This window comes from Leiobunum rupestre, chromosome 4, assembly GCF_980474605.1.
Source record: "Leiobunum rupestre chromosome 4, qqLeiRupe1.1.hap1, whole genome shotgun sequence".
Lineage (NCBI taxonomy): Eukaryota > Metazoa > Arthropoda > Arachnida > Opiliones > Sclerosomatidae > Leiobunum > Leiobunum rupestre.
In genome coordinates this window covers 277,589-300,959 of record NC_143387.1, presented here as the reverse complement: position 1 = coordinate 300,959, position 23,371 = coordinate 277,589, and the positions used below count along the sequence as shown (strand labels likewise).

General features: G+C 35.7%; 1 protein-coding gene across 1 annotated transcript; it reads left to right on the top strand.

Moving 5' to 3' along the window:
• The first annotated feature begins 11,073 nt into the window (after window positions 1–11,073).
• Window positions 11,074–21,620, top strand: LOC149945836 (uncharacterized). Its single transcript, XM_090173284.1, has 3 exons — window positions 11,074–11,829; window positions 11,879–12,703; window positions 21,456–21,620. Exons 1-3 carry the CDS (start codon window positions 11,074–11,076, stop codon window positions 21,618–21,620), a joined length of 1,746 nt encoding a protein of 581 aa, XP_090029410.1.
• Window positions 21,621–23,371: the final 1,751 nt, after the last annotated feature.

The window sequence follows — 23,371 nt, the reverse complement described above, 5'->3', positions numbered from 1 at the left end:
TATTAGATATGTATAATGATACTCTATATATCAATGACATAATCTCGTTATGGAATGTGTCTGCATTTAATGAATCACGAAAATAAATATTGTAATCAATAAATTTTTTATTGTATCAATCTTTCCATTTTTTAAGAGGGCTTATTGCGCGACGTCTGTTTTTAGGTGTCGGATAAGGTTTGCGAACATTTAGTCTCCTCTTCACGTGCTTTTCATTCGTTTGTAAATCTTTATCCCAAAATGGTAGAGACACAGCCTCCGATAAATTCTCCACGCTTTCAGCCGATGGCCTATACGTTGCGTCGCTGTCTCGTGTAGTACCCGTCGCGCCTTCAGACGTATTGAAGAGGTTCCTTATGTTACTGGTACTTTCGGAACGGCGTGGTGTACTACTTGAACGATGATCAAACTCGCGGCGGAGTGCTTCGTGGACGGCTTCGGGAATATTCGGTGTTGACTCCGCTATCAAATGATCCGGTAGAAATGCCGGGACTGGGGGAGTAGGTAGAAGAGAGGGTCTCGGTTCCGCGTGTAGATAAACGGGAATCGGATCGGGAGAAATCAACGTAGTACTGGGTGAAACGGGGGAACCGCGAGAGACATTTCTCGGAGAATTTGTTGGTGTAGCTACGGGTCGTATCATCTGCGCCGGTGCGAGAAGAGGGGCTACGGGCCGTATAATCTGCGCCGGTGCGAGAAGAGGAGCTAATGTATTCGATGGAGGAGGCATCGGTGGGGGCTCTTACGAACGGCGGGAACTCCTTGAAATTCTTTAATTTTAAAGTACCTTTGAAGCATAGTTAAATACTCTCGTAACATATCCTCCTCACTCCCTACTTTAATCGGTTTATTTATGATACTTTTCATTTGATTTTGAATAATGTCTATTAATTTGGCCGTATCGCTAAAATAGCTATCAGCGGTGATAAAACGAATTTTTTCATCGATTAATAATACGGTTAAGAACCACGGGAATTAATGAACCGAGAACTGCACCCCAGAATCCACCTCGCTGAGATATTAGAATTTTTCGACGGTTTAAGTCGGTTAAATTTTTACGAGCAAGTTTTCTGATGCACGCTTTATAGCGCTGTAGTATTTTTTTCCTATTTGCGCCTACAGGTAGCGCCCCCCGGGTAATATTAAGACAAATATTAGAAATAGAGTTTAATTGTTCGGAACTAGCGTTTTTAATTAAAAATTTGCGCTGACTGGGGGAAGATTTTTTAATGAGCGTTAAAAAAAGGTTTATGTTCGCGTATCGCTCGTGGCCAAGTCATCTTACGTAATGAAACAAGTTTATAAATACATTCAAATTTATTCAAAAAACACAAAGAATTAATACAATGAAAACATTTTCACATATTTTTTATAGAACATATTTAACAGAATGCATTTTTTTTAAACCCGTCACCATTACTCTAGAAAACTTTTCATTGGGCCCTCTTCAAATAAGCAATTTGTTCGCACTTTGAAATGTTCTGGTGTTTCTTGATTTAAGTCTAAAACAATATTATAATAGGGTCGGGAAGCAGTTACATTATTGTACACAGTACTTAGAAAATTTGGGTTATTAGGAAAGACTTGTCGACTGAGACATTTAATCTGACTTGGATCACGCGGACTCTTAAATAGAACAATATACGATGAGTTCAAGCTAATATCGCGAGCCGCTCGACCTTGACCAAAAACATTTTGGGTTAAATTTAAGTGGTGATTACCAACACGAAATAATTCCGAAACGTACGCGTTATTTAAACAACTTTGAAAGAGATCGTCGAGAACGAGCAAGTTGTTTATAGAACTATCAAATATTTCTTCCGGTTTCTCACTTAATAAACCCTGATGAAACTCGATATCAGGTATAATTTTTTTAAGCTCATTGAATTTTTCCGACCAAATATTATAACAATAAATGATTCGCTCGGGAGGTTTCTCGAATAGCGTGTGTCGATTTTTTAAAAGCCGAAAAGTCCAAACTGTTTTTCCGCATCGACTCGGTCCACTGATGAGGAACGTGGTCGGTGATTTAAACTTGAGCCGTGTTACTGACATTTTTGTAGCCGAAGGGAATACTGGTACCATCGCTCTTGAAGATTCGCTTGTTAGACGTAAATCCAACGAGTTTTTCAGCAGGTTTTTGGAATAGCTGCCCCGTTTTTAAACGTTTCACGTTAAATGGGACTTCGACGCTGTATTTCAATTGTTGGTTGTCCAGATTCGAATAAAATGGAATAGGCTTTACATCCCAAGGAAACAAAGGCTTTTATATTTTCATTGGGATACTGGTCAGCCAATGTTCCTAGGGTAGTCCCTAGTGGAATATTTAAATCTTCACTCATATAGAGAAAAGCAGAGTCAGTATCGACGTAATTTAAATTAAACCTATTTGAGCCATTAATTTGTATAATTTAATACGGCCGTAACTAGCTACAAACGCGCCTATCGTTGGTGACCCTTTCCGATAAGTTGGAACGTAGTCTTCCCGAAAACGAGTGGTGACTAAGGCTATATCATCGTCTAGTAGTTTAAAATCCGTTAATTCTTTGGTTTTATCGGCCAAAATTTCGACTAATTCCTTATAAGAATTAATAAAAACACTTTGGCCTCGATTTATATTAATGGAATTTTTGCCCCACAGATTGTTTAGACTAAGTTTACCAATAGCCTTTTAAAGCGGGATTATTGGTTATATCGTCTAAATTTAAATCTAACCCGTCAATTTCATTAAAGTCTCGTAAATAATTAAGTTTTTGTTCTAATGTAATTATGTCTTTTGGATACGACGAATTTTGAACTTTGATTTTGTAAAAAAGCCGAATATAGTCATCGAATAGCGGACAATCTTTACCGAATGTCTCTTGATAATGATGTACTTCGTGAATTGTAATAATTTTGTAACCGTACTCTATCGCTAGATAAAACTCGGGGGTCGTCAACACGTCGGTTATGCTACGCTCTCGATCAGTATGGGTACATTCGAAACATTGTTCAGCTGCACATTTGTAGCAGAGAGTATAATATATTTTACTATTAATTTTAGCTGAGATGATCGGGAGGTTAAATTGGTAGGTGGCAGCACCGTAGCTTTAATCAGACCAAAATAAGCGTTAACGGCAAAATTAAAGTTACAAGTTATAATTTCGGGGCTCGATTTGGGGTATTTATAGGAACTCATCTGGACGGAAGGTTACATGCTATTAAAATCCATGACTTTGATTGGTCGATCGGGAGTGGCTTCGGCGTAAATTACAAAGTTTTCGACCCTCCCCCCGCGAATGGCGTCTCTCGCTCCTATCGGTTTGGTAAAGGGTAGGGAATCGCAAAAACTCGAAATTGCTGGGTCTTCTAATAACTCATCATACTCGTGTTCCCATATACTAATAAACTGTGCATTAGGCTTTTCCTTTTTTTTAAAAATGTGACCTGTACACCGATTGTGCGTACTCAAGACTAATAAAGGTACCGACTCTAAGGATTACTCGTTATCTCATTAGTTAAGTCAAAGGTTCATACACACATTCCTCATTCTACGAAAAAAAAAACGTTTTTATTAAAATATCTCACACCCGTTATATAAACTCTAATACAATTAGAGCATCGGTTTTAACATCGGGGGGATTGTACTTAAATGTCCGTGATATCCGGAGGAATAACAGCTCATGAAAAACGTGATCTGAATATCTCATTTCGGCTTTTTATTCTTTTTATAAATAAAACTTAGTAGGTGATGGTAATAAAAAATCGAGATTGATTAAGTATAGAAAATAGCCGATTATCAACTCGTACAACAAAAAGTAATACAAATCGTAGACCTAAACAGATTTAAAACTTTGTAAATATCTGATAACCCGTAACTACTTGAATTTGTTATAAAATATTTTATTAATATTTCTGGTAGAATATGAACTTTCAAAAACAATTACTTAGAGCTATTTTTATAGTATCCCAAATAGATTGAATTCATATTTTATATCTCAAGTTTCAAAAACTTCAAAGCTAGATAGTAACCTGCCTTAAAGTTGAAAAACGTCACGTAATGTTCTATATCAACCATGTATTTTAGAATTTATTTCCATTGCCATTAAAAATATTCAATGTGCTATTAAATTGCATTGGAATAATTTGAATACAGACACATCGAAAACATAGATTAAAAAATTATGATAGATAGGTAGTCGTAAAACACAACGAATTTTTTTTCGTATTCGCTTTTTATACTAAGAAACGTATTCTTTGCCGCAATATTTTAATGAAACCTCCTAACAAAAAGTCCTGGAAGAATAAGTAACTACCCAGCAAACACAAATCGTCCCTGGGACGTCCCATAATGGTCCTTAGAGCCCAGCTTGGTCACGTCCAAAATTCGTCCTACGGGACGAATAACGGGCGTCTCATTTTGGTCCTCGTAGAACCAATTTCGTGACATCCGATATTCAGCCCAATCGACGTCGCATGGATCTCCACTATTCGTCCGAAATGTTTCGTCCATCAATGCTATCTAGAGGTGCGTTTATCAGCAATTAATTATAATTTTTTTCACCTGTATTGGTATTTGAGCTGATAATGATTAATGAACCACTAAATAATAATTGTATGAAGAATATTAGTATTTAAATTTACGAGTTTATTTAACGTGAATTAATGAAATTACGTGTTAAATCAAAACTACTTAATTATTTAATTAATTTTTTCTGTTCTTAATTTTAAATTTTTTTATATTATTATTTTCTTAATTTTTATTTCCATTATTTTCATGTGATGAATTATTTCTACAATCACAGCCAATTACTTCGAAAAAGCTGATCTAAGTTGGCCGAGCTAAAGTCCTTTTAAAATATCTGGTAGCCCAGTTTGTAGTTTCTTTTGTACGACGCCATTACTCGATAGTTTGGAATCGGTCACCATAAAGTACATGATGCGTTCTACCAAGAATGTATTGAAGTTACTAAGAATATTGGACTACAGGATTCTGATTCCCATCCTCGCAGCCTTTGTAGCTTAAATTTGTCTGCTTTCCCATTCAAGTTTGCTATATGGTATGACCCTGAACAGGCTTGGAAATAAGGTTTATTAATAAACTGGACACTTTACCAGTGAACCCCTAGCTTTTGAATAAAAAACTGGTCCGAGCAATTAATAAACTGGTCTTTGACCCAATGACCACCGCTTATTTCCAAGCCTGACCTTGATTCCTTGAATGCGCCTTAAATGCAGACGAACTTTTTCCACAAAAGCTGTGAGGATGGTACCAGGGGTTACTGCTATGCTGAAATATTCTTAGTAACTTCAATACATTCTTGGTTCTACACACACGTTAAAGATTATAACATAGTAATCTCTAGTATTGCTGATAATATATCATAAGAGTAAGTATTTTATTAAAAAACTGTTTGATTTTTTAATGATTTTAACTCGATTTTTTTAGTGTGTCTTTTACAGAGGTAGGAAGAAAATATGTTTGATCAAAGTCTATTCATTTTGGACCTGTACATGTTTCAATTTAACTTTTTAATATTATTCATTACTCTCACTGAACGGTTCGCCTAAAGCTTTATTTCATACTGTTATATTTTATATATTGAATTTTGGAATTCCAAAAGTAAGATTTGCATTGAATTCTCCGAATGTTAGGGAAGGTTCGCTGTTTTTAAAGTTCATTTTGGACCTGTACATGTTTCAATTTAACTTTTTAAGTTTATTATTCATCACTCTCACTGAGTGGTTCGTCTAAAGCTTTATTTCATTTTGTTATATTTTGTATATTGAATTTGGAATTCCAAAAGTAAGATTTGCGTGTAATTCTCCGAATGTTAGGGAAGGTTCGCTGTTTTTAAAGTTCATTTTGGACCTGTACATGTTTCAATTTAACTTTTTAAGTTAATTATTCATTACTCTCACTGAACGGTTCGCCTAAAGCTTTATTTTATACTGTGATATTTTATATAGTTAAATTGTAATTCCAAAAGTAAGATTTGGATAAATATTAAAATTAAGCTTCGAGAAACAGTAATTTCTAGAGTACATTTTTCATCCGATAGTCTTAATTTTTTTAAGGAATAGTATTAAATGGCTTAGTTTTATTTTGCTTCTGATTTTAAAATTAATTTTATTGTTTTTTTTTTACATTTGTATAAGGAACGTTATTTAATTTTTTAATTGTTTAGTTCGAAATTTATTTTGTTACATAAAAATTAAATAACTATATAAGTTTTGTAATTTATATGTTAACTGCTAATACTTGCAGAGTTCGTGTTATTACAATCAAATTGTACACTTGTTGCTGGATTTTTTCCATTATCTTGTATTTTAATGTTTTGAATAAAATTTTAATACCAAGTTTGGCTTTTTAAATTATTTGTTCAGAATACGATATCCAATAAACGTCCTAGTTTCATCCCTATTGAGCCATCTATAGGTTTTATAGAAAGACATCCAGTGGACGATCTCCGTAATCGCCGGTCGATGTCCGAAAACTCGTCCCCGGGAAGTACTACTGTTATAGACAAACCGGACATTTGGACGTCCTTTAACGTCCAACCGACGTCAACCCCGGATTTTGGGATGTCCTACGGACGAAGGCAAGATCCGAGTGTGACGTCTATCGGATGTCCATAGGACGTGTTTGTGTTTGCTGGGTAGTCTATTTAATAATAGCTAGGCTAAAACCCAAGGCACCACCAAGTCATGGAGTGACTTTTAAATTAAAGGAGGTGGCAAACATTAGTTAAAAAACTTGTGTTTAAGTTGTTGTATAACTACACATGATTTTCCGTGAAATGAACCTAAAATTTAATTGCCAACAATATTAACTAAAATATCAAATCGATAGGCTGCTAATTGTTTGCATGTTTCGTTAAAAATTAACTTGATTAACTGAGTGTTATATTTATAATCTAAATAAAATAATGTTGTATTTGTGTTATGTAAAATTTTTAAATTCAAACAAGTTGTATTTTTTCTAAAATATTGTACACCTATATGTTTAAAAAGATAACAAATCACCCTCTAAATAGCTCTGTATTTGACGTAACTTAGAATGTCATTCTTATCGACTTTCCGCAACTTCAATATTTCCTTTCAACCATTTCCATTACCTCTCGGGTAAAAATGACGCTTTTTAAAAATTTAAACACCTGCCAGTAAATTATTCCCGCCCACTATTCTATGTAGCATGACGCAATGAAATACCATGTCATATCTAAGTTATATATTTGCTGTTAAAATAATATTAGTATGCGTTAAAAGGGTGAATAATAATAGTCTAATTATAACAGAAAGTGTAAATGTTTTCAACAGTAGTTTTGACGACCGAAACCATTATACTAAATTCGGGGACATTTCGTTCGCTGAAAGGTCAAGTATTTAAACAATGCGTATTAATTATGTTATTGTCATTAATGCAGGGTAGTGTGTGCTGCCACTAAGTTCTTAATTTACCCCTGGTGGTGAGAAATGGCAATACTATAATGCTCTTTAAAAATAATCGAACGTTAATAAGAGTTCAGTTTACCCCTAGTGATGAAAAACGACAATGCCACTCTAAAAACTATATAGGGTCTGTTAATATCACAATAAGCCCATGTCTGCTACGATAGAATTACCACTATTTTACCTTTACACTCATTTAATAAAATTATTAGTCATTTTAAAGGTTCACAAATTGATTGAGCGTTCTTTCACGTAGTGGCCCCTCCCATACTTTCGCTACCACTTACGAAAATTAACGGACCGTACATGTTAAAGTCTATTAAACCGCGGCCGAAACATTCCTCGCGCCGGAATAATATACAGCTAGTTAACGATAGATTAGAGGATCTTTTTTACGTTTATTCAATATTAAAGATTTTTACGAAATTTATAACGGCTCAATACAAATATTTTTAGTATAGTGACCATGTATTCAATATACTTAAGATTAAAAAGTCTTTCTCAGAAGTAATACTTTTTTTGTTTATTATACATTTAAAAAATAGGATTCCACACGTTCCCAAGGCACTAGCTTAGTTCATTTTATGATTAAAAATGATAGTTTTTGTATATAAATTGTCTTTCGTGAGCAAATCGATTGCTATTTTGAAAGGTTATATGTTGTCGTAAATGTTACATACTTTTATATGCATTTACAATGTATACATTTTATGTTAACACGAATAATAATAACCGTTTAAAAGTTCATATAGGGGCGACTTGTTTAAGTAACGGTTTCTATTCGATACCAGCCTAGCATTGCATGTTAAAAACACTAACTTGAATACAGGAACTTATAAATGCATTATATATAATTTTTATACACGAACTTATACATTCATTATATGTACACGGATTTATAAAGATTCGTTAATGTTTCAATAGTAACATATCCAGATAATAACAAAAGTCTTGACCCCGCGCCCTTAAAGTATTGGCTAATCCTAAGAGTAAATACTTAGTTTATTATATGATTTATAAGGCCAGAGCTGCAGACGTTGTTAATAAGACCAAGCTTATTCTTAATATAGGGACAACTGGTTTCAAACTGCGAGGTTAACGAATTTAACATTGAACTTAGTTTTCTAAGGCTTATTAAAAATATTATTCACGATGACCACGCTCCACAAGTAATACAAATTTTACCCCGTTATGTTAGATGCCATTAACGCATTGACTATGTTAAAAACTTGAAATATCCAATATGGCCACTAAAAACTTTAACTCCCTAGTTAATTTCTTCACCCCAAAAATACCCTTGAATACAATGTGTAAGACAAAACGAATTATGTGCTTAAAGACAATGTTAGATTAATAACCTATAAAATCTTTAAAAGGGACCCCTATTAGGGGTGACTTATATTTGAAAACATGTACCCGAATCCATATATATCAGTCTAGTGGCGAAAAATGGCAGCATTGCATGATTATAATAATTTAATTTATGGAAGACCCCTTTCAATAACCGTAAATCAGATGATCACGTGACGCGGCTTTTTGATCGAACTATCTAGGGAAAACGTGTTCTTGAAATGTCTTTTGGCCACGCTAATGTAATTCCCCATTTTCAACACATGTTTACGTGAGATGAACCCAAAGACCCTTCCTAACGGACGACAGGATATACTATCTTTACCCCGTTATTAGCTTATTGACTATGTTAAAAAACTTGAAATATCCAATAAAAAACTAAACTCCCTAATTTCTTCACCCCAAAAATAACCTTGAATACCCAGTTTACATTTCATAAATTTTAGTTTCCTAAGGCTTATTACTAACGATGGCCAGGCTACCTACAAACTTTACCCCCGCGTCCTTATTAAAGGTTAAGTGACGGTAATATATAGTTTTTGATGCATTTACAATGTCATAATAATAATCAGCTAGGCCCAAGCCATCTACCGACTTTTAATGCGACGTTTTATGTTAATATATATAAAAATCCTTTAGGGACAACTTGTTTAAAAACAAGCTTGAACATGATATAAAGTAAATATGGCAAATAAAATAAAAAATAACAAAGATGGCCACCCTTTTCAATACACCCTACAGAACCCGTTTGAATATAAAACATTAAAGATGGCGGCCAAACTTAAGACCACTTGTTGATTAACCCCAAGACGTTACCTAACGGTTATAAAACATACCAATATGCTAATTTTAAGAGTTCAGCTACTTGTTGATTGACCTCTAAGACGCTTCCTAACCGTTGACAGGTAATAAAACAGTACGCACCCTAACCATATCAAATATGCCGATTTTCCCGCTATAATTTAATATTCATGTTAATAAACCTTTCATAATTCAGAGTCTATGATTCATGTGTTTACATCACTTAAACACATGTTAAATTCCCGCCAAAAATGCTAATGAGTAGTTAGCCATATAGCAACCAGGTCAAATACCCCTAACGGTTAATTATAAAGGTACAAACATGTAATAGACCTATAGAGTACAAACTATACCCGTTTCCCCGACAAAAATGCTAATGAGTTGTTAACGATCTAGCAACCAGGACATGAACCCTAACGGTTAACTGGTAATTATAAAGGTACAAACTTTACCCGTTTCCCCGCCATAAATTAATATTCAAACATATAATAAACCTACAGAGTGTAACTACTTGTTGATCGACGCTTACAAATTCCCGCGCTTTTCTAACCGAAACACATGTTAAATTCGCGCCAAAAATGATTTGTTAACCATATAGCTACCAGGTCATGAACCCTAATGGTTAACTGGTAGTTATAAAGGTACACACTTTATAACTAGTAAATACAAACTTTACCTCCCCTCCACTTGTTCGTTGATCTTTTTCGCGCTTACCAAACACATGTTACTATACTATCCATATAATAGGTCAATGACCTCTAACGGTAATCCACCTAGTAAAACAATACCACGCTCATTAATATTCACCCTTTTTAAATGACCTTGATCACCTGCACTTGATTGACAGGTCGACTAATTAGGCTAATTAATTAACACCTGTGCTCGTTACGCACGAGTGCACGCGCGCGTGACACGCGCCCGAGGGGGGTTCGGCAACGCGATTCCCCGCTTCATTCCCCCCGTCACGCAGCTGGGGACGCGGTAGCCACGCCCCCGCTTGGCTAGGAAGACGGGGGTTATCTACTGTCGTTAACTAAACCAAAAACCCGGAACTCGGATTCTTCTAAACGCGCACATTCTTCTGCACAAGTATGTGGTGCTAAAAGGCAACAGAAACCGATCGATCACCCGCCGAACAATAAATTTAAACTAAAGTTGAAGGGCTCGAAGTCGGTCACTTCTCTTAAGCCGTTCCAAAGATGGTGAAACCCAGACGAAAGGAGGTATTTGTTACTAGGCTTGATCCGACCCTTACATCATCGCAACTAACGGTTTGCCTTATAGCTGAGAACGAACTAAATACCCTCCACTGTGTTCGTCTTAAAACTCGCTATCTGAGTTACTCATCTTTTTACGTCTCGGTTGACTACACCTATACCTTAAGTTAAAGAAGACCCCGCGCAACCGGAATTGTTAATTACCTACCACAGCACCATCTCAGGCTTTAACACTGTCACATACCCCAAGTTTTGCTTTAAGCGTGGCGACTACATGAACTTATACCAAGACTTACGCTCCACAAATCTGCCGACGCTTCTTGCCTCTCAAGATGTTAATGTTTGTGTTGACATTCTCACACATCGGGTACAGGATGTAATGCAAGGAAACATCCCGAAAGTACAGCGGCCCAGGATTTCCAACTATCCGATGTGGTACTCAAAGGACCTAATTAAAGCCATTAAACGCCAGACGTATTTCCATCGAAAATTTAACAGACTAGGCAAGACGGACGACCGAGAAAATTACGAGTCTATAAGAGGAGATGTAAAACGTCTGTTGTCTCGTGACAAACTGGAGCACGCCAAACTCACCTATAGCAATTCTATAAAAAATCCTAAGCTTCTTTGGAACTTCACAAATGAGCGATTGGAAAATATACCTCGACCAATTTCCCTACACCTTCCATCGGGTATAACGTCCGACCCATCGCTTTTAGCGAAGGAGTTTGCGCGCAACTTTGAGAACGTTGCCACTGATACATTGAGAGACACCACCGACTATTCTCTCGGGGACTTTCATCTAGCCGATAACCTGCTTTCTACCATCACTGTAGACAAAGCTTCCGTTCGAACAAGAATAAGAAAGCTGAAAAATACACATTGCACTGGTATCGACAACATACCTGTATTTATCATTAAAGGTTGTATGGACATTCTAGCTCCGCAACTATGTCCATCAAGACTGGATCATTCCCATCACTGTGGAAAATGGTCGTGGTTTCTCCAATTTTTAAAAGTGGCTTCGCGGGTGACTTAAAAACTATAGGGCAATATCCCTACTTTGTGTCTTTGCTAAGATTTTTGATGCTTTAATGCACGACGTTTTATACAATTGGTTTAAGCCGATCTTTGCTGATACGCAGCACGGTTTTATACGGGCCCGGTCGGTAGAGACCAACCACGTCTCCTTCCTTAATGAAGTTATGCCAGCCATGTTGAAGCAAGGTCAAGTAGATGTTTTATCACACCCTCTGCTAATTACTAAGCTTAAACTTTATGGTCTTACCGGAAACGCTCTGACTTGGGTCGCGGAATACCTCAGAGAGAGGAGCAGTATTATAAAATTTAACGGTATTCTTACCGACATTTCATACGCAACAACTTGTGGAGTTCCGCAACTGTATAATATATACGAAAATGTCTTGCCCAACTGTGTACATTCGTCTAAGCTAAATCAATTCGCTGACGATACGAAAGTTTATGGCCTTGTGACGAACGTCAGTGATAGTCGCCAGTTACAGGATGATCTATCCAACATCGCTCGATGGTGCGCTTCGAATAACTTGCTTATTAATGAAAATAAAAGCCTAGCCATAACTCTAACGAGAAAAGTTAATGGAGTTCATTTTCCATATTCGTTAAATAACAAAATAATTCCAAGAACATCAACATTAAAAGACCTCGGTATCCTTATCGATGAAGGACTCTATTTCCGAGAGCAGGTTACAAACACCGTCGAAAGAACCCGCCTCTTATTATTCGTTGATTTACGACTTTCTAGGGCTTTAAAATTAATAGCCTCTTTAAAGACTCTATACTTGGCCTTAGTTGGGACTAAACTAACTTTCGACACGCTGTCCTGGGGTGGTTGCGCCAAGTATTTACTAAATGAAGTTGAGAAGGTACAATGGAAATTCATAAAGCTTGCCACTCATATTTCCTCCGAAAAGAGCCGTATATATATGAATATTTACTGAACATCTTGAGCATGGATACTGTTAAAATTTATTCCTATAAGCGTGAACTAATTTTTCTAAAAAAAAACCATTATACAGTCACAATGTTCAGATTTAACAAACTCCCTCACAGTCCATAGGTAGTCTCTTTTAACTTAACTTATCGTATATACTATTCTCCACCACACTCCCCCCTTTTCGGCTTTCCGTTGCTATGCAACGCGTTTTGAAATTTTTAATGTTTAGGCTTAGTTTCTCTTTTCGATATAACAGTCGCCAGCCAGATTTCCCGCACGGTACTGATGAGTTCCAAATAGAACGAAACCGGTCTACCGTTGGAATTTCTGGCTATTTTATTTAGTTTTTATGTAGTTTATTACTCGAACATCTATTTGATCCGAGATTCGCTCGAAGACCTATCGGTACGAGTTATTAGTAAGTTTTTAAATTTCTTCAAATTTGTTTAAGATTTAGATATATTTTCCCTTTTAATTATGGACTAATCTACTTTTTCGCGTATTTTATCATCCTTCTCACTGTCCATAGCTGGTCTCTTCTAACTTAACTTATCGTATATACTATTCTCCACCACACTCCCCCCTTTTCGGCTTTCCGTTGCTACGCAACGCGTTTGAAATTTTTATTGTTTAGGCTTAGTTTCTCTTTTCGATAGAACAGTCGCCAGCCAGATTTCCCGCACGGTACTGATGAGTTCCAAATAGAACGAAAACGGTCTACCATTGGAATTTCTGGCTATTTTATTTAGTTTTTATGTAGTTTATTACTCGAAGATCTATTTGATCCGAGATTCGCTCGAAGACCTATCGGTAAGAGTTATTAGTTAGTTTTTTTAATTTCTTCAAATTTGTTTAGGATTTAGATATATTATCCCTTTAAATTATGGACTAATCTACTTTTTCGCGTATTTTATCATCCTTCTCACAAACCATAGGTGGTCTCTTCTAACTTAACTTATCGTATATACTATTCTCCACCACACTTCCCCCTTTTCGGGTTTCCGTTGCTATGCAACGGGTTTTGAAATTTTTAATGTTTAGGCTTATTTTCTCTTTTCGATATAACAGTCGCCAGCCAGATTTCCCGCACGGTACTGATGAGTTCCAAATAGAACGAAACCGGTCTACCGTTGGAATTTCTGGCTATTTTATTTAGTTTTTATGTAGTTTATTACTCGAAGATCTATTTGATCGGAGATTCGCTCGAAGACCTATCGGTACGAGTTATTAGTTATTTTTTTTAATTTCTTCAAATTTGTTTAGGATTGAGATATATTATCCATTTTAATTATGGACTAATCTACTTTTTCGCGTATTTTATCATCCTTCTCACAGTCCATAGGTGGTCTCTTCTAACTTAACTTATCGTATATACTATTCCTCACCACACTCCCCCTTTTCGGCTTTCCGTTGCTACGCAACGCGTTTTGAAATTATTAATGTTTAGGCTTAGTTTCTCTTTTCGATATAACAGTCGCCAGCCTGATTTCCAGCACGGTACTGATGAGTTCCAAATAGAACGAAACCGGTCTACCGTTGGAATTTCTGGCTATTTTATTTAGTTTTTATGTAGTTTATTACTCGAAGATCTATTTGATCCGAGATTCGCTCGAAGACCTATCGGTACGAGTTATTGGTAAGTTTTTTTAATTTCTTCAAATTTGTATAGGATTTAGATATATTATCGCTTTTAATTATGGACTAATCTACCTTTTCGCGTATTTTATCATCCTTCTCACAGTCCATAGGTGGTCTCTTCTAACTTTACTTATCGTATATACTATTCTCCACCACACTCCCCCCTTTTCAGCTTTCCGTTGCTATGCAACGCGTTTTGAAATTTTTAATGTGTAGGCTTACTTTCTCTTTTCGTTATAACAGTCGCCAGCCAGATTTCCCGCACGGTACTGATGAGTTCCAAATAGAACGAAACCGGTCTACCGTTGGAATTTCTGGCTATTTTATTTAGTTTTTATATAGTTTATTACTCGAAGATCTATTTGATCCGAGATTCGCTCGAACACCTATCGGTACGAGTTATTAGTAAGTTTTTTTAATTTCTTCAAATTTGTTTAGGATTTGGATATATTATCCCTTTTAATTATGAACTAATCTACTTTTTCGCGTATTTAATCATCCTTCTCACGTCCATAGGTGGTCTCTTCTAACTTAACTTATCGTATATACTATTCTCCACCACACTCCCCCCTTTTCGGCTTTCCGTTGCTATGCAACGCGTTTTGAAATTTTTAATGTTTAGGCTTAGTTTCTATTTTCGATATAACAGTCGCCAGCCAGAGTTCCCGCACGGTACTGATGAGTTCCAAATAGAACGAAACCGGTCTACCGTTGGAATTTCTGGTTATTTTATTTAGTGTTTATGTAGTTTATTACTCGAAGATCTATTTGATCCGAGATTCGCTCGAAGACCTATCGGTACGAGTTAATAGTAAGTTTTTTAATTTCTTCAAATTTGTTTAGGATTTAGATATATTATCCCTTTTAATTATGGACTAATCTACTTTTTCGCGTATTTTATCATTCTTCTCACAGTCCATAGGTGGTCTCTTCTAACTTAACTTATCGTATATACTGTTCTCCACCACACTCCCCCCTTTTCGGCTTTCCGTTGCTATGCAACGCGTTTTGAAATTTTTAATGTTTAGGCTTAGTTTCTCTTTTCGATATAACAGTCGCCAGCCAGATTTCCCGCACGGTACTGATGAGTTCTAAATAGAACGAAACCGGTCTACCGTTGGAATTTCTGGCTATTTTATTTAGTTTTTATGTAGTTTATTACTCGAAGATCTATTTGAACCGAGATTCGCTCGAAGACCTATCGGTACGAGTTATTAGTTATTTTTTTTAATTTCTTCAAATTTGTTTAGGATTTAGATATATTATCCCTTTTAATTATGGACTAATCTACTTTTTCGCGTATTTAATCATCCTTCTCACAGTCCATAGGTGGTCTCTTCTAACTTAACTTATCGTATATACTATTCTCCACCACACTCCCCCCTTTTCGGCTTTCCGTTGCTATGCAACGCGTTTTGAAATTTTTAATGTTTAGGTTTAGTTTCTATTTTCGATATAACAGTCGCCAGCCAGATTTCCCGCACGGTACTGATGATTTCCAAATAGAACGAAACCGGTCTACCGTTGGAATTTCTGGTTATTTTATTTAGTGTTTATGTAGTTTATTACTCGAAGATCTATTTGAACCGAGATTCGCTCGAAGACCTATCGGTACGAGTAATTAGTTATTTTTTTTATTTTCTTCAAATTTGTTTAGGATTTAGATATATTATCCCTTTTAATTATGGACTAATCTACTTTTTCGCGTATTTTATCATCCTTCTCACAGTCCATAGGTGGTCTCTTCTAACTTAACTTATCGTTTATACTATTCTCCACCACACTCCCCCCTTTTCGGCTTTCCGTTGCTATGCGACGCGTTTTGAAATTTTTAATGTTTAGGCTTAGTTTCTCTTTTCGATATAACAGTCGCCAGCCAGATTTCCCGCACGGTACTGATGAGTTCCAAATAGAACAAAACCGGTCTACCGTTGGAATTTCTGGCTATTTTATTTAGTTTTTATGTAGTTTATTACTCGAAGATCTATTTGATCCGAGATTCGCTCCAAGATCTATCGGTACGAGTTATTAGTTAGTTTTTTAATTTCTTCAAATTTGTTTAGGATTTAGATATATTATCCCTTTTAATTATGGACTAATCTACTTTTTCGCGTATTTTATCATTCTTCTCACAGTCCATAGGTGGTCTCTTCTAACTTAACTTATCGTATATACTGTTCTCCACCACACTCCCCCTTTTCGGCTTAACGTTGCTATGCAACGCGTTTTGAAATTTTTAATGTTTAGGCTTAGTTTCTGTTTTTGATATAACAGTCGCCAGCCAGATTTCCCGCACGGTACTGATGAGTTCCAAATAGAACGAAACCGGTCTACCGTTGGAATTTCTGACTATTATGAAAAATTGACTGTATCCTCCCCTCTCTCTTCCTATTAAACTGTAAATTATGTTGATATAAGCATACTTTCTTAAAAATTAAAAGTAAATTATGATAATAATTAATGATGTCACGTTATTATAAATTCAGGCCGTGGGAAATCTTGATAGCATGTTTTAGTACTGTACTCCCCACCTTACAAATTAACTTCATGCAACCTTCAGCAGTGTTGTCATACGGCAGCGTATTTAGAATGAACCCTTTACTTATCAACGATATAATATATTTAATTTATTAAAATACCCCAATTTGACCTTTTACTATTTTATGAACTTTAAAAATAAAATAGTGAAAAGTCAAATGAAGGATATTAGATAGTTTTACCTGGTAGATTAAATTTGTTTTTATCGTTAAATTAGATGTTGATAGTAATATCAAGTATAGCAATAGACTTAATAATAGTATTGATAAGAGATATTTATCCCCCTGGTATCTCTTTTGATGAGGGGTCTAGATTTGGCTTGAAAGTTAATAAATCATTAGGTTACCTATGTTTTGCTTTCAAAGCCAATTGCTTAATAGAGCTAAATGATTAGCTTAATTTTGTATCTTGAATTTTTATTAGGAGGGGATTTAACAAAAAGTATGAGAAGTAAGCGAGTGTAAAAATTTGTCCTAGATTAAGATAAGGCTCCTCGATGGGTGAGGCTCCAACTCATGTTAGGAGAATAATTAAAGTTAAGCAAGTTTATGGGATAGAATTGGAGCCCTTGTAATTTTCCTCTACTTAAGGGAAGTATCAATAAAATTAAAATTGAAGAGATTAGGGCTAATACTCCCCCTAATTTATAAGGGATAGACCGTAAGATGGTATACGCGAATAAAAAGTATCATTCAGGTTGGATATGGGGGGTGTAGCTAATGGGTTAGCTTGATTAAAGTTTCTGGGTCATTAAATAAATTAGGATTGATTAGAACAATAATAACAAAGATTGAGAGTGTAGTTGTATAACCTAAAATATCCTTAATTGAAAAGTAGGGATGGAACGGAATTTTGTCTAAATTTCTATTTAGCCCTAAAGGGTTATTGGACCCCTTTTGGTGTAAAAATTGGAACTTACTGGAAGCATTCTTCTAATCCTAATGGTTCCATAGATAAATTTTGAACTAATGTTTCAAGGTCATCATAAATTACAAATTTCGAACTACACCACTCAGTTTAGAGTGTCACGACAATTTTGATCCATAAGATCTGGTAGTTTTCGTTTAAAAAGCACTTAAATGTCGTGTCTTGATATGAATACCCCACACGACCTAATGGATTTTGGTCTAATATTTATCGGCTTCCCATAGGTCAAATTAGATCGGCTTAAAGCTGTTTAGACTTAAATTTAATTAAAACGTAGAACACATTTCTATTTGGAACCATTCTTCTAATCCTAATGGTTCTCGAAATAAAATTTTAATGACCTTGAAGACTTGGTTCATGGCCATTGCAATTTGTATTGTCATTAGTCCCCTGCACCCTCTATGTAACCTGCAAATTTCAAATTCTTACATAAAATACATTTTGAGTAATTGGCTCTTTATCGTTTTTTTAATTATTACCCTGTATATAAAAAACCGTTTGGGGTGGTGGAGTGGTTAGCACTTTCGCCTTGCAGCAAGAGGAGCCGGGTTCGATCCCAGCTAGTGGCACTGAGTGAAAATCCAGAACCACTCCTTCTGCATAGTTTGTAAGTTATCTCCCCACTGATTAAAGGGGTTTTCTCCCGAGATCTTCGGTTTCCCCTTCCCATAAAACTTGCCGAGGTTAACGGTAATATTTAGTGCAGGAAGCTGTTGGCTCGCGTGGCATGAAGGGCTTTCCGCCACCCTCTTACGCATTGTAACCCGGCCACCTGTTACTTGATCACGCACAAGCAACATTGCTTATGTGGTCGAAGGTGGTGCCTTGGGTATTAGCTCTATTTAAAAAAATGTTTCCCCTAAAAAACAACCTTCAACGTGATAATTTAAAGTAAAATAAATTAGTATGCACCCTTTTCAAACCACCCAACTAACTTGACCCCATTATGTACTTTTAAGAAGTCATTAAAATATGAATAATTTTTTACCGTGCTTCCTAACGGTTATTTAAGATGGCGGCCAAAACACAGCTTATTAAACATAACCCTTTTTTATACCTTTTATATTTAACTCTCAATTCTTCTAAAGACCACTAAAAGAGGTCAATGACCCCTAAGAAACTTTCTAACGGTAATAAAACAATTCAAAAATACAATTTTCCCGCCAAAAATACTAATTATTTGAAGGCTTTAACCACTAAAAGAGGTCAATCACCCCAAAGACGCTTCCTAACGGTAATAACATGATACTATCTTAACAAATATGACAATTTCCCCGTAAAAAAATTTCAGTTATTTTTAGACATATAGCAACTACTAAAAAAGGTCTATGATCCTTAGAACGCTTCCTTACTGTTATTAACTATAAAAACTTTAGTAGAAATTATGTTTAATTCAGAGAAAACAGCATGGTATTAGAAAGAGAAAATTCTATGAAGGATTGTATATTCGTAAACTAGGTAATTTAAATTTAGATAAAGGATGTCAAGAAGTAACTAATTGGGGTAATATTGTGATTTAAAATTTTATTTTATTTTATATTTATATTTTAATAATTCACACTGACTTACATATACTTTGGATTTATCGGTTACATTGATTCTATTACACACGTAAATTGTTAAAATCAGTAAAACTTTTGTTTATTTTTTAACACGCTGACCTTCTGCTCGCGTGATATTAGAACTTGAATATGGCGCGTGGTAAAATTTTAAATCAAATTAAAACTAACGAACGACTGAAGAAGAGCCTCGGCTCGAAACGTCTTGTATAAAATAAGTTTTATCTTCTAATACCATGCCGTTTTCTCTGAATTAAACATAATTTCTACTAATATTCACCATGGTAAATAATAAGTTTAATATATATAAAAACTTTACCCAAATATGCCGATTTTCCCGCCATAAATGGTGGCATGCTCAGGGCCGTGCTTAGGGGGTAGCGAGCCGGGCGCACACCCAGGGCCGCTAAAATGTATATACCGGAGGGATGCTACACTCAATTTCGCCCATGCATTTCGGCATTAATATTCACCCTTTTTAAAACACATGTTTACGTACTCTAGTTAACTTGATTGACAGGTCACCTATTTGGCTAATTAATTAAAACAGTTGTTAATCTCAATAATTATCTGGACACGAGCGGTTGGGGGGAGGTAATCGCGTTTATCCGCTTCATACCCTCCGATACGCACCTGTGCACGCGGGGGATGCACAGTGCGACCCCGTGGTTGGCTAGGAAGAGGGATCCTAACTACTGACGTGCGAAGCGGTTTTTTTTAGCCAGAGTGACAGCGGTGGAAGACGGCTCCACGTTTTATCGCGCGGTGTCATAAGAGAGTGATTGCGGCGAGTATTTTTATGCGGTATGTGTCACAACGTCAACTGAAAGTATACGTGTCGTCCACTACCAGATGTCGAATATTGCTATTCTACGGTATCTTCATCAAGGGCGAGTGTAGAAATAAAAAGAGCGTTAAAGATGCGGTAACTATTTCGTAAGCGAGAAAAATACAAATACACTATGTAGATATTTATTTCAATAAAATTTGCTTCGTATTATATTCAACTGATAAAGTTGTACTGTAAAAAGGGTTTCAATTCAATTGTGCATTGTTTTAGTAAGTCTAACTCAATGTTGTAACTACTTAATTTATAATATTCTGAATAAATTATAATCGGTTGTTTCGTCTCAATTATTTTAATTATAATTATAATTTTATACCGGGCGGGATAGAACCGGGATTAAAGTTTTAGTAAATAACTCTGAATTGCGGAGATAGGATCTTTAAAAGTCACCTCGAAAAATTAATACCGTTAGGGACAATTATTCCGATGAGATGTACATTTTACAAGTAAACAAGTTGGCAAGCCATTTTACATTCTTATCTTTATATTGATTTTCTCTTGTTCTAGTTTAGAATCTTATTTTGGTGGATTTTAGGAAATTTTGGGCACCTACAATGTTAAGGCTTGCGCCCTTTTTCCCAGATTTTTTGCGCTCTTTCAGTTTTCAGGTCGGGCCATGGTCCACCCTGTCCCTATCTTGCGCACGCCTATGACAGCAATGAATATTCCATTTAGTGTACGTGGTGGGTTTCTGAATTTCGGAGATCTATCTCTAAGGGTGATCTCGAGAAATTAATACCCCTATGGACAATTCTTCCGAGGAGAGGTGTATTTTGGCTTGCCAACTTGTTTATAGTCGGGCTATCAGAAATGGTAAAATTCCATTTTTCCTCAAGGTTTTTTCAAAATCGTGTCGTGATTAGGTCGCGCGTAGAGGCAGTAGACGGGACCATATTTAAAAACTTAAATACTCGTGTGTGGAGTCCCCTATCGTTTCTACGCTTGGTAGATTTGCGTTTAGATTTAGTTCAAGAAACCAAGATAGTTTTTGGTCGTGCCGGCTGGCATGCCAAGAATTTTTGTCGCCTTATCAGAGGCGCTATTGTGGCCAAGAGACATACCGCGAAAGTTTGTTGCGTGCGCGGTTGATTGTTGCAAGTGAACCGATGTTTCTCACCGTGGAATTCCTGGTGTTGCATGAATTGCCATAGTCGTTTAACGCCGATTTTAAGGATAGTGCGTCCGGCGATGAAGAACTTTCTAGTGCGAACGTCGTTGCGGTTCCTTCAACTCCGGACTCGTCTAGAAAACGGCCAATTTTCGATGAGGACGGTCATTTTGTTGCTACTCCCCGTTCTTTAATCATCGAGGAAGACGTTCCAGTTTGCAATAACTAATTACACAATACGTAATATTTACGTTTTCAATAATAAAAAATATAAACCAATCAACAATCAAACAGTTTGCCATTTTTTAAAGATTAACGAATAATTTTTCTATACCTTTAAAATAATTCAACCAGTGAACAGGATTAACATTACATTTTCTCCGAAACTGCTATCCCTCAGTCCTGAATCAACGTTTTGTACCAGATCGAGAGATGGGCCGGCTAAACCCTGGGTTTCCTGCATCAAGGTGCGTTTGAATGACACTCATAGAATTTGTGTGGTCAACTTTCTCCGCCTCGCAATTAATTAAAAATATTGTTTCCTTTTAAAGGCAAAGTACTTTTTCTATTATCTATACTGTTTTACAAATTCTGCAAGCACGAGAAACTTAATTTATAAAAATGCCCGAGACGAGGGCCAATTCGAGTTCTAAAAAGTATAGAGTCCAACTTCAATTCTCGCTTCGATTCCTTAAATAGAAAATTAGACGACATCAGTAAAGTGTCTAAAGATAACGGTGACAAGATCTCTGAAATTGAACAATGGCAATCACAGATTAAAGTCACCATTGACGCTATTGAACTTAGCATCCAAGATATCCCCGGTATCAAATTCAGACTAGATACGGCAGATCTTGAACTCTCTAGCCTTCGTAAAGACACTACCGCAAAAATAGATCATAATTAAATGCTTATTAATAACTAAGATGTTACCGGAAAACAATGATGAGGGTAGGCAAACTCTAGTCAAAAAAGTAACCGATTTGTTCTCAAAATCGCTTTTATTAAACTTAATTGTATCGCAGAGTCAAGTCTATCGTAAGATCCCATTCCAGGCCAACAAAACCAGAGTTTTTATATATAAAGCTGACAACTACGATTTAAAAACGGATATTCTAAAAACCAATGTGAAAGTTAATGGTTCAAACACATATATTGAACAATACTATACACAGATTTAATCCTTAGCTCGTTTCAACCTTAGATCATTTGCCAAGACAAAACTCCCACTCAAATTTAAATGGGTTAATACCAATTCTATACTAATTGATAATAATGTTTACAAGTATGACTACCAATTGGCCAAGATTATACAATGTTAGACCTCCTAGTTTAGATAACAAATATGTTTATTTAAAAAAATCTAATACTTAATATCATCTCCCACAATATAAAACATGCTAGCGCAAATTTTCTAAACTTGCTAGTCAATTGTACATCAATTCTAAATAAAGACATACATATTTTTGCACTAACCAAAACCTGGTTTCGTGACTTCTTCTACGACCATCTAGAAAACTTATTTTTTTTTGGGTAAGGCCGATCTAACCGGAAATGCGGGGGCGTTGGCTTCTATGTCAAGAACAATTTTTAAAGTAGAGGTAATTGAAAAAGCAACCGCTAGCAACGAAACAGAGGAGATTTTTTCAAAAAAAATTGCTATTTGTGCATTATATATAGACCAACCAACTCATCAGTAAACAACTTTATCACACTGTTTGAAACGACTATTGAAGAATTAGGTAGTGCAAACAGCAAAAAGTTATTTTAGGTGACTTTAATATTAATCTCTTGAAGAACGATAATGATAAAAAAGATTGGTTGATCTAACTAATACATTTAATCTAAAACAATTAATTAGAGAGCCTTACCGTTTTAATAGACATTTAAACATTACGTCTAGTGAAAGCCATTTTGTAAAATTCAAGTTAACTAATTTTTGGATTTTGATTGACATTTCTTCCGGTGGTTATGTAATTG

Excerpts from the sequence above, each read along its gene's own strand:
- LOC149945836 (XM_090173284.1), top strand. The coding sequence starts at position 11,074 with ATGAACTTATACCAAGACTTACGCTCCACAAATCTGCCGACGCTTCTT. Across the intron at positions 11,830-11,878 it reads TTTTAAAAGTGGCTTCGCGG|ATTTTTGATGCTTTAATGCA; the intron begins GTGACTTAAAAA and ends GTCTTTGCTAAG. Across the intron at positions 12,704-21,455 it reads TACTAAATGAAGTTGAGAAG|GATAGTGCGTCCGGCGATGA; the intron begins GTACAATGGAAA and ends GCCGATTTTAAG.